Below are 11,371 nucleotides of genomic sequence, written 5' to 3' on the forward strand. Positions count from 1 at the left end.
CCTTTGAACGATTCGAGTGGCTTGACTTGGCACATGTTCACGCATGTAGTTGAAACAAAATCAACATAGCCTCCACGATATTTATGTTCATGGTGAATTATATCCTACTCATGCTTGCACTCGGTGTTGATTAATTTTAATGCATGTTCATGACTGTTGTCGTTCTCTAGTTGGTCGCTTCCCAGTCTTTTTCTAGTCTTCACTTGTACTAACCGGGAATACTTGTGCATCCACTTCCATAAACCCCAAAGTTATTCCATATTAGTTCACCATACCTTCCTATATGCGGTATCTACCTGCCGTTCCAAGTAAATTTGTATGTGCCAAACTCTAAACCTTCAAATGAAATTATGTTTTGTATGCTCGAATAGCCCATGTATCAACTAGGGTTGTCTATATCTTCCATGCTAGGTGGGTTATTCTCACGAGGAGTGGACTCCGCTCCTCATTCACGAGAAAATGGGTGGTAACCGGGATGCCCAGTCCCATGCTCAAACCAAATCAAAATAATTGCAAACAAAAATCCCCCAGGACTGTTATTAGTTGGAGGCACCCATTGTTTCGGGCAAGCCATGGATTGATGCCTGTTGGTGGTGGGGGAGTATAAACTTTACCATTCTGTTTGGGAACCGCCTATAATGTGTGTAGCATGGAAGATATCAAGATCTCTTGGTTGTTATGTTGACAATGAAGGTATGCCACTCAAAATATTATTTATCTCTCTTTCAAAAACTCGAGCTCTGGCACCTCTACAAATCTCTGCTTCCCTCTGCGAAGGGCCTATCTATTTACTTTTATGTTGAATCATCATCCTCTTATTAAAAAGCACCAGTTGGAGAGCACCGCTGTCATTTGCATGCATTATTAGTAATTTACATTGAGTATAACTATGACTGGATCTCTTTTACCATGAATTACAATGTTTAGTCAGTCCTTGATATTCAGAGGTGCTCTGCATTTATGTTTTGCGGTCTCAGAAAGGGCTAGCGAGATACCATCTTGTTATATCATATTATGATTGTTTTGAGAAAGTGTTGTCATCCGAGATTTATTATTACTGCTCGCTAGTTGATTATGCCATTGATATGAGTAAATATGAGACCTAAATGTTATTGTGAATATGGTTAGTTCATAATCTTTGCTGAAACCTTGAATGCTGGCTTTACATATTTACAACAACAAGAGCAAACAAAGTTTGTAAAAGTTTTTCTTTATCACTTTCAGTTTGACAACTGAATTGCTTGAGGACAAGCAAAGGTTTAAGCTTGGGGGAGTTGATACGTCTCCATCGTATCTACTTTTCCAAACACCTTTGCCCTTGTTTTGGACTCTAACTTGCATGATTTGAATGGAACTAACCCGGACTGACGTTGTTTTCAGCAGAATTGCCATGATGTTATTTTTGTGCAGAAATAAAAGTTCTTGGAATGACCTAAAACTTCACGGAGAATATTTTTGGAATATATAAAAAATACTGACAAAAGAATCAACACCAGGGGGGCCACACCCTGTCCATGACGGTGGAGGGCGCGCCCCCTGCCTCGTGGGCCCCCTGAGGCTCCAACGACGTCAACTCCAACTCTATATATTCATGTTCGGGGAGAAAAAATCAAAGAGAAGGATTCATCGCGTTTTACGATACGAAGCCGCCGCCAAGCCCTACTCTCTCGGGAGGGCTGATCTGGAGTCCGTTTGGGGCTCCGGAGAGGGGAATCCGTCGTCGTCGTCATCATCAACCTTCCTCCATCATCAATTTCATGATGCTCACTGCTGTGCGTGAATACTTCCATCGTAGGCTTGTTGGACGGTGATGGGTTGGATGAGATTTATTATGTAATCGAGTGAGTTTTGTTAGGGTTTGATCCCTAATATCCATTATGTTCTAAGATTGATGTTGCTATGACTTTGCTATGCTTAATGCTTGTCAATAGGGCCCGAGTGCCATGATTTCAGATCTGAACCTATTATGTTTTCATGAATATATGTGAGTTCTTGATCCTATTCTGCAAGTCAATAGTCACCTACTATGTGTTATGATCCGGCAACCCCGAAGTGACAATAATCGGGACCACTCCCGGTGATGACCATAGTTTGAGGAGTTCATGTATTCACTAAGTGTTAATGCTTTGGTCTGTACTCTATTAAAAGGAGGCCTTAATATCCCTTAGTTTCCAATAGGACCCCGCTGCCACGGGAGGGTAGGACAAAAGATGTCATGCAAGTTCTTCTCCATAAGCACGTATGACTATATTCGGAATACATGCCTACATTACATTGATGAACTGGAGATAGTTCTGTGTCACCCTATGTTATAACTGTTGCATGAGGAATCGCATCCAACATAATTATCCATCACTGATCCAATGCCTACGAGCTTTTCACATATTGATCTTTGCTTAGTTACTTTTCCGTTGCCACTGTTACAATTATTACAAAACTGCTACTGTTACTTTTGCCACTGTTACCGCTACTTCCATATTACTTTGCTACTAAATATTTTGCTGCAGATATTAAGTCTTTCAGGTGTGGTTGAATTGACAACTCAACTGCTAATACTTGAGAATATTCTTTGGCTCCCCTTGTGTCGAATCAATAAATTTGGGTTGAATACTCTACCCTCGAAAACTGTTGCGATCCCCTATACTTGTGGGTTATCAACAACATACGTTGTTCCCTTTGTCATCGGTATGTTACTTGCCCGAGATTCGATCGTCAGTATCATCATACCTAGTTCAATCTCGTTACCGGCAAGTCTCTTTACTCATTCCGTAATGCATCATCCCCCAACTAACTCATTAGTCACATTGCTTGCAAGGCTTATAGTGATGATCATTACCGAGAGGGCCCAGAGATACCTCTCCGATACACGAAGTGACAACTCCTAATATTGATCTATGCCAACTCAACAAACACCATCGGAGACACCTGTAGAGCATCTTTATAATCACCTAGTTATGTTGTGACGTTTGATAGCACACTAAGTGTTCCTCCGGTATTCGGGAGTTGCATAATCTCATAGTCAGAGGAACATGTATAAGTCATGAAGAAAGCAATAGCAATAGAACTAAACAATCATTATGCTAAGCTAACGGATGGGTCTTGTCCATCACATCATTCTCTAATGATGTGATCATGTTCATCAAATGATAACACATGTCTATGGCTAGGAAACTTAACCATCTTTGATTAACGAGCTAGTCAAGTAGAGGCATACTAGGGACACTCTGTTTGACTATGTATTCACACATGTACTAAGTTTCTGGTTAATACAATTCTAGCATCAATAATAAACATTTATCATGATATAAGAAAATATAAATAACAACTTTATTATTGCCTCTAGGGCATATTTCCTTCATCTCGATGTTTGTGCAATTGCAAACTATGCAAGGTATTATGTTGATTCTCAATTCAAGGCTACCGCAAATAGTGTTTATGCTACTATAGTTTTGATTGTTTATTGCCAATTCAATGCACTGCATTAGTATTTATGGTGCTATAGTTTTCAACCGCAATATCTCTAAGCATATATACTCCCTCCGGTCCTTTTTAGTTCGCATATAAGATTTGTCTGGAATCAAACCTCGTAAAATTTGGCCAACTTTATAGAAAAAATAACCAACATTCACAATGTGAAATCAATATCATTAGATGCGTCATGACTTTAACTTTCATATCATATAACTTTAGCATTGTAGAAGTTGATATCTTTTAATAACAATATGGTCAAAGTTTATGATGTTTGACTTCAGACAATTCTTATATGCAGAGTAAAAAAGGACCAGAGGGAGTACTACTTAAGAAGATGACTGCAAATTTAAGTACAAACAATTTACACTTTCTTATTTGAATCCCGAGTGATGTTTATGGTCACCGTCTATCACCACCATGTTCGTCACCGAGCCACGAAGTGGGAGGATGGAGACGGGCATGACGATGACGAGCGCGAGGTAGGGCATGCGAGCTTGGTAGGAGAGGACAGAGGAGCTAGAAATTGTGATTTCCTAAGGAGAAGTTGTGTGATGAGCGATTGGGAGAAGTGGCGGAGGCAGGATTGAACCAAACCCCGGTACAGTTTTTTGATAGCATGGATAAATTTCGGCACTAATAGCTACCCAAAAATAGCTCATACGTTTTTAAAAAGAAATACTTCATGCAAAAAAATGCAAAATAAAGCTCAATTGCTTGATAAATCTAGAGTATAATCTCAATGTTTAACGATCCAACAAAATAGATAAACCATGATAAAACTAAAGATAATAATACGAGATACAAGAGAGTACAAAATCAATTGTTTACTTTTTCCCATAACCTGATCAACGACAGAAGTGCATCAAAAATTTATTTCATAGAAAAGGCCGAGGAGAGAATAACTTGCTTTTTCACAACAGAAATACAAAGGAGAGGATAGCTTGCTGAAAGGATCGATATAGTTGACTAGAGCGGGGGGGGGGGGGTGAATAGGCAACTAACAATTTTTAGCTTTTCTTTACCAATTTAAACTTTGCATCAAAGTAGGTTGTCTAAATATGCAACTAGGTGAGCAACCTATATGATGCAACAACAACAAGCACACAAGCAAGCAAGAGATGCAACACAATATAAGTTTGCACAAGTAAAGGTACGAGATAACCAAGAGTGGAGCCGGTGAAGACGAGGATGTGTTACCAAAGTTCCTTCCTTTTGAGGGGAAGTACGTCTCCGTTGGAGCGGTGTGGAGGCACAATGCTCCCCAAGAAGCCACTAGGGCCACCGTACTCTCCTCACGCCCTCACACAATGCGTGATGCTGTGATTCCACTATTGGTGCCCTTGGAGGCGGCGACCGGACCTTTACAAACAAGGTTGGGGCTCTCTCCACAACCGAATTGGAGGCTCCCAACGAAACCACGGAGCTTCACCACAATGGAATATGGCTCTGAGGTGACCTCAACCGTCTAGGGTGCTCAAACACCCAAGAGTAAGAAGATCCGCAAGGGATTAGTGGGGGGAATCAAATTTCTCTTGGTGGAAGTGTAGATCTGGGCCTTCTCAACCAATCCCCAAAGAATCAACAAGTTTGATTGGCTAGGGAGAGAGATCGGGCGAAAATGAGCTTTGGAGCAACAATGGAGCTTGGGGGAAAAGAGGTAGGTCAACTTGGAGAAGAAGACCTCCTTTTATAAGGGGGGGGGGGGGACAATCCAACCGTTACCCCCGCTCAGCCCCGCACAGAGCGGTACTACCGTTGTGTCCAACGGTACTACCGCTCCCCCTCGCGGTACTGCCGCGCAGACAGAAGAAGCAGGAGGCTGAGCAGGACCTGGACCCAGGGCGGTACTAGCCGCGGTGGTAAGGGCGGTACTACCGCTTACAAGCGGTACTACCGCCTCTACTGCCGCTGCTAGTGCCGCAAAACCCGACACGAGAGGCGACACCCTCGAGTCGAGGCGGTAGGAGTGCGGAGCCGCAGCGGTACTACGACTGAGAGCTCCAGGCGGTACTACCGCTGTGGAGCGGTACTGCCTCCTGTAGCTCTCGAGCGGTACTACCGCTGTGGTCCGCGGTACTACCGCTGGGACCAGATCTCACATAGAAGGCAACAAGGGAGCCTCCAACGAAGCGGGAAGGCTCAGAGGGTGCAAAGGGGATGCGTACGTGTTGATTCCACCCTAGCCTAACCAATGCGGACCCCCTCTTGATAGTACGGTGACTCCTACGACACAAGTCCACCAAAACTGAATAAAAAAAGCTACACCGTCTTCGCTTCAAACTCCGAGGGGAGGGAATCGTCTCGTGCCAAAGGATGAATCTCTGAAATACGCAACGCAAACTATTAGTCCGCAAAGACGTTGTCATCATTCACCAAAACTACTTAGAGAGAGACATGCCTTAACAATCTCATACGGCGGAAGAGAGTACAAAATCAATTGTTTACTTTTTCCCATAACCTGATCAACGGCGGAAGTGCATCAAAAATTTATTTCATAGAGAAGGCCAAGGAGAGAATAACTTGCTTCTTCACAACAGAAATACAAAGGAGAGGATAGCTTGCTTTCCCAGAAGTAGGATCAATTCAATTCAACCAAGACAAGACTGAATCAAGCCACCCAATAATTCTTAGGCTCCCAACCTCTCTCTCAGGTAAGAAAAATACCTAACATGTTTGCTGAAATTACCTAGGAGTAGTCCTAGCAAAGTAGATGTGGCAGACAGAGGCGGGCTGTCATGGGCGGCAGAGGCCGGAGCAGGGTCGCCGCCACAACATCCAGTTGGAGTAGCAATTTAGCACCACCGTGCGTAAGTGAGAAACATGGGAGTCGCCGACTGGGGCTCGGGGCTCAGGCATAATTGCGGGTAAAAGCTGGGCAAGGGAAGGTAAGGGAGCGGGTGCACGATAATGGAGCGGGGCGAAGTCACCAACTACGATTGCCAGGTGTACGTCGCCCTCATGCATCAGCCTTGATGGTGCGTGCGTACAGACAAGCTTGATTAGGTCATGGCCTAGGCGTTGTTAGGAGTAGTGGAGCTCGCCTAGAAAGGCTGCCTCTAAAGATTTTTAGCCGCCTCCATACACTGCAAACGCCCGCCTCTAAAGCATTTGCGCTTAGCATCGCCGCTAGCCTTGTAGGCAGCCTCCAAGCAACAAACAACTCATGTGACCCCACATGTCTGTATTTGGCTGTGGCTTGATCTCTCTTAGAAGCATCAACAAGACTTCAACATATTTATTTGTTTATTCTGCTGTATGGCCGATCTTTAGAGGCAACAACGAATGATGTACATTGCACGATTGTGGGCTTTGTTTAGAGGCAGGGTGTGGGGCTTAGGTTAGAGGCAGCCGAGCCTCTGTACGCTGCTGATGCCCTGATGGGCTAACACTAGGGCTCACACAGAAATATAGGCTTGTGATAGCTAGAAAGAAAAGCCACGCCCCGGGCTCAGGCCATGGATGCTCGGGGCCAGCTCCGCCCCTGGTTGGAGGAGACAGAGGGTAACAACAAAGTTATCATGAGAGGATAAACGCGACGCACCACGGCGTGGTGGGGCCGTGCTTGAGGTGGGACAAAAAAATCCCGCTTTGACGGGACGTTGCACGCGTGATCGGTCGCCCAAACCGAATCGTCTTCAAGTTTAAAAAAAAAGAACGAATCAGTCTTCCTTTCAAAATTTCATCAACAACAAAAAAAGTCGAGGCAAAGTTTCAGCAAGTTGCCCATTTTGCATGTGTATAAAATGGGTTCGTCCTATTTCCATTCTAAAAAAAAGGGGTTCGTCCTATTTTGAGAGAAAAAAATCTCTGGCGAAACCTCCCCATACCGGTCCAAATTCACCACCGAATCTCGAGTCAACCGCGACCAGAGCACCTGCGCGCGAGCGGGTGCGCGGCCGCCCAAGCCTCCTCCTCCGGGTCGCGTCCCGTTCCGACCTGCGAAACTTCCAATTCCTCTCCTCCTCGGCCTCCTCGTCCCCCCCGCGCCGGTCCTGCATCGACGGAAGCACCAGAGCTCCGCAGGCCACAGAGATCTCGACCGACGCGCGGCCATCCGGATCCCGACCCCCCCCCCCCCCCCCCCCCCCCCCCCCCCCCCGATCCCCGCCGCGGCCGATGCGATCCGCGCCGGCCCCGCGCCGCCGGACTCGACAGCGGACCGGCTGACGCGCCCCCCTCCGCTCCCGCGCCGCGCCGGAATTTCGCCCGCCCGAATTTCGATGGGATCCTTCCGACTCGCCGCGCTCACGGCGCTCCTCCTGGCCTTCGCCCTGCTCCCGGACCCCGCGGCGGCTAGGGTTTTGCAGGGCAAGAAGCCCGGCTCCGGCGAGGTGAGGATCGCTGATCGCACTTGTTTGAGTTAGCTAGCTTGTGTTGTCTTGCCGTATGGGTTGGCGTTCTTCGGAGAATATGGACGAGCTTTGATTTAGTGGTTGTTTTGATGTCTTCTCCAGGGAGCGCCTGTACCTGACGTAGCTACAGGTGGATCTGAGAAGAGCGCCGCCTCGAAAGAACCGGGGCAACCATCGACTCCGGTGGGGAATCCTGAGACTGGTAAACAGCACCAGAAAACACCGCCGGCAGAAACAACGCAGACACCGCCACCGCCAGAAACAACGCAAACACCACCACCGCCGGAAACGACACAAACACCAAACGATTCTCCTCCGCCACCATCAGGTGTGCCGGAGAGTAAGGGGCAGAAAGGGGCTGAAGCGGAGGTCTCTGCACAGCCGGTGCCAGCGAAGAATGGGCGCAACGAGAGCCCCCCTCCCGGAAGCCCTGAATCAACTGGAGGAGGTTCGGGAAACAAGAAGCCCGCAACTGAATCAAAAGAGGTGGCTGAGGAGTGTAAGGATCCAGTGGACACATGTTCAATTGAAGGATTGTCTGCTTGCCTTCAGGTGTCTAAGACAGGTAACATTACTAGTCATGTCCAAAGTTGAAGCTTCAAGTCACTGACTTGCTTATTCCTAAATATATGTCCATGATATAATTGTTTCTGGCTTCAATCTCCATGTCACCTAGTGTGATGAATGATGATGCATAAAGGTTCTTGTAACTTGGACATTGATGCTTCAGTAGATTCTTATGAGCGTAGGCTTGAGCTGTAGCTAGTGCTTAAGATTAACCCTGGACATTGGCCTTCAAGTGCAAAGACAGAGGGAACCTCTGCAAATAAATTTTACTAAGAATATAGAAAGTTGTTGAAACTCATTTCGTGTGCTTTTATTTAGAACAGATAACTACTTCGATACTGCGGTCTATGGTATCTATATTTACAGCACAAGCACAAGTAATACTGACATATCTTCATACTAAATACTATCATGAATTACCCAATCAAGAAAGTCATAAGCTTGTCTTCAGAACTACATATCTTAAGTTGAAGTCGTCGAAATTTTCAAGATTTTACTCCATTTATATATAAAACAATGGTTCAACCCACCATCAACCGAGGTCCACAAGATGGTCTTGTCCTTTGTAAATGCATTAATTGTAGTACAGTTTCTATCTTCTATGTGGATTGTCCAATTGAATCTTAAGTGGTATGGCCTTCCTTGTTATGATTCTTTAACCATGGTCCATTTGGAGATATAGGCCCTGTTTGTTTGGGCTTTTGCTTCTGCTTTTGCAGCTTTTCTATTTTTTTGCAGCTTTTCTACTTTGGCCAAAAAGCCACAAAAGCTCCTAAATAGGTGCTTTTGGAGCTTTGATGGTTTTTGACGAATCAATATAACAATATTTAGCTCCAAAAGCCAGAAAAGCTCTAAAAGCACCTATTTAGGAGCTTTTATGGCTTTTTGGCCAAAGTGAAAAAGCTAAAGCAGAAGCAAAAGCCCAAACAAACAGGGCCATAGTGAGATGGTGAAGTACTGACATGGTATATTGTTCTTGAAGGAACTAATATTTTTCCTGCATAAAAATTTCAGAGGGCTTTGTTTAATAGTACCAAGTAACTATGTACATGAGTACATCAGTTGCTGGCTTAGTGCCTTAGTGGACAGTCGCTTCAGGGCATACTGGTGAATGCAATATTTATGTACAGGTTAAGAATCTCCAGAGAGTAACATGCTGGTAATTTGACAAACAATTAGGTTTGCGCGTGGTAGCATTTCTCCTAGCTAAAATCATAGCATAGTCTATCTAGCTTGCCTTTCACTTTAATGAATCTGAAAAAGCATTATGCTTCTTTTCTTTCACTGTTATAATATGGACTATCTGGAATGACCCTCAATTCCATGTGCCTTGAGAAAGCTTCATGTTTGTTTCTTCTTGCAGCTTCAATTGGACAATTTTTTATAGTCGAGAATACTGGCCAGAAAACCGTAACCGTTGACGTCAAAGCAACATCGGATATAAGTATCAAGCAGACGTTGCCACCTCTCAAGAAGGGTGAATCTAAAAGGGTATACACCTTTAATTTGTTTTAACAAGCAATATGTGTATCTTCTTGGCATGCTGGTGGTTCAGTCAATCTAACTGTTACTTTTTATTTGTATGGCCTTTCTAAACTTATTATCAATTCATATTGCTAGGTTAACATAAACTATAGCAGTCCAAATGGTGGAGAGGTTACGCTAAATGTTGGAACTGAGCATTGTGTCTTGCGCATCAGGCAGCCAGTTTATGATTGGCAACAACAATTTCAGCAGCTCACATCTTATGCAACGACTGTGAAGCCAATCTATGGAGCCTATTTTGGTGTTTTCACGCTTGTCTTGGTTGGGGCCGTGTTTGCTTGTTGCAAGTTTGCAGGGACAAAGCGTGATGGTGGGGTCCCATATCAGCAGCTTGAGATGGGATCTCAGGCTCCTGACTCATCAGGTGCAAACAACACTACAAGCACAGGAGATGGCTGGGAAGATGGCTGGGATGATGACTGGGATGACGAGGAAGCACCTGCAAAACCTTCAGAAAAAGGGTCTGCTGGAAGCATCTCGGCAAATGGCCTTTCTATGAGATCTCCAACTAATAGATCTCCAACCAATAGCAAGGACGGATGGGATGTAGATTGGGATGACTAAGCTACAGCATAATGTTGAAGGACTTGTGCTTTCTTGTGAAACGAGAGAAGATAAGTTCATCTGAATGGCTTGCAGCAAATACAGTATCCAACCTTAACCTGAAACTCGATGGATCCATGCTTGACAAGGTGACCCTTATCCTGGAATATCAAAGGCTTGCTTGTATTAGTATGGTTTGTACAATAGCGTTCCACTAGTAATTTTGTTTACGAGCTGATCCACGAACTAGTGGTACAAATTGCGCTGTTTTGGCTGTAATACCATAGCTCTAGTTACATGACCAAACACACCCTCGCTATTCTTTCGGAGAGTATATCATTCTTTTTTCCCCATAGCAGTTTTTTGTGTTGAATACTACTCTCCTGAGCCCTGAATTCTAAACCACAACGTGTTATGGGTTCTATTACTCACTGATTCTGTGCAGTGTAGTGTGTACGTTGGGGCAGCTAAGTTGAAACCCTTAATGGCTGCCATTAACGCGCTTCACACATGCTTGATAGACCTTTGTGATGAAAATAGTTTCAAGTGAGATGTGTGCAGAAGCAGCGGTTAGTGCGACTGCCGAGTCACCATCTGCATAGGGCATGTTCCCTTCCTCATGCATTTGTGCTTCACCTGTATTCATTTGATGTTATTTTGATTTGACTAGCTGTGAATCGTCATGTTCCCTTCCTCATGCATCTGTGATTCACATGTATTCATTCATGTTATTTTGACTAGCTATGAATCGGATCTATTAGGGACCGGGGTTAGCTCTTCTCTTAACTGACTGAAGTCTCATGAGTTCTTTGATGACTTTGGGTCTTTTTCCACACAAAAATGAGACGGAACTTTTTAAATTTAAACCACATCTGCCCACTTCCTATCGGCGC

General features: G+C 44.7%; 1 protein-coding gene across 1 annotated transcript; it reads left to right on the top strand.

The window, feature by feature from the left end:
• The first annotated feature begins 7,328 nt into the window (after positions 1-7,328).
• Positions 7,329-10,784, top strand: LOC109779998 (uncharacterized). The gene is made up of 4 exons (XM_020338596.4): positions 7,329-7,802; positions 7,926-8,388; positions 9,754-9,881; positions 10,011-10,784. Exons 1-4 carry the CDS (start codon positions 7,692-7,694, stop codon positions 10,497-10,499), a joined length of 1,191 nt encoding a protein of 396 aa, XP_020194185.1. The 5' UTR covers positions 7,329-7,691; the 3' UTR covers positions 10,500-10,784.
• The last annotated feature ends 587 nt before the right edge of the window (positions 10,785-11,371 follow it).

This window comes from Aegilops tauschii, chromosome 1 (assembly GCF_002575655.3).
Source record: "Aegilops tauschii subsp. strangulata cultivar AL8/78 chromosome 1, Aet v6.0, whole genome shotgun sequence".
NCBI lineage: Eukaryota > Viridiplantae > Streptophyta > Magnoliopsida > Poales > Poaceae > Aegilops > Aegilops tauschii.

Excerpts from the sequence above, each read along its gene's own strand:
- LOC109779998 (XM_020338596.4), top strand. The coding sequence starts at position 7,692 with ATGGGATCCTTCCGACTCGCCGCGCTCACGGCGCTCCTCCTGGCCTTC. Across the intron at positions 7,803-7,925 it reads AGAAGCCCGGCTCCGGCGAG|GGAGCGCCTGTACCTGACGT; the intron begins GTGAGGATCGCT and ends TGTCTTCTCCAG. Across the intron at positions 9,882-10,010 it reads AGAAGGGTGAATCTAAAAGG|GTTAACATAAACTATAGCAG; the intron begins GTATACACCTTT and ends TCATATTGCTAG.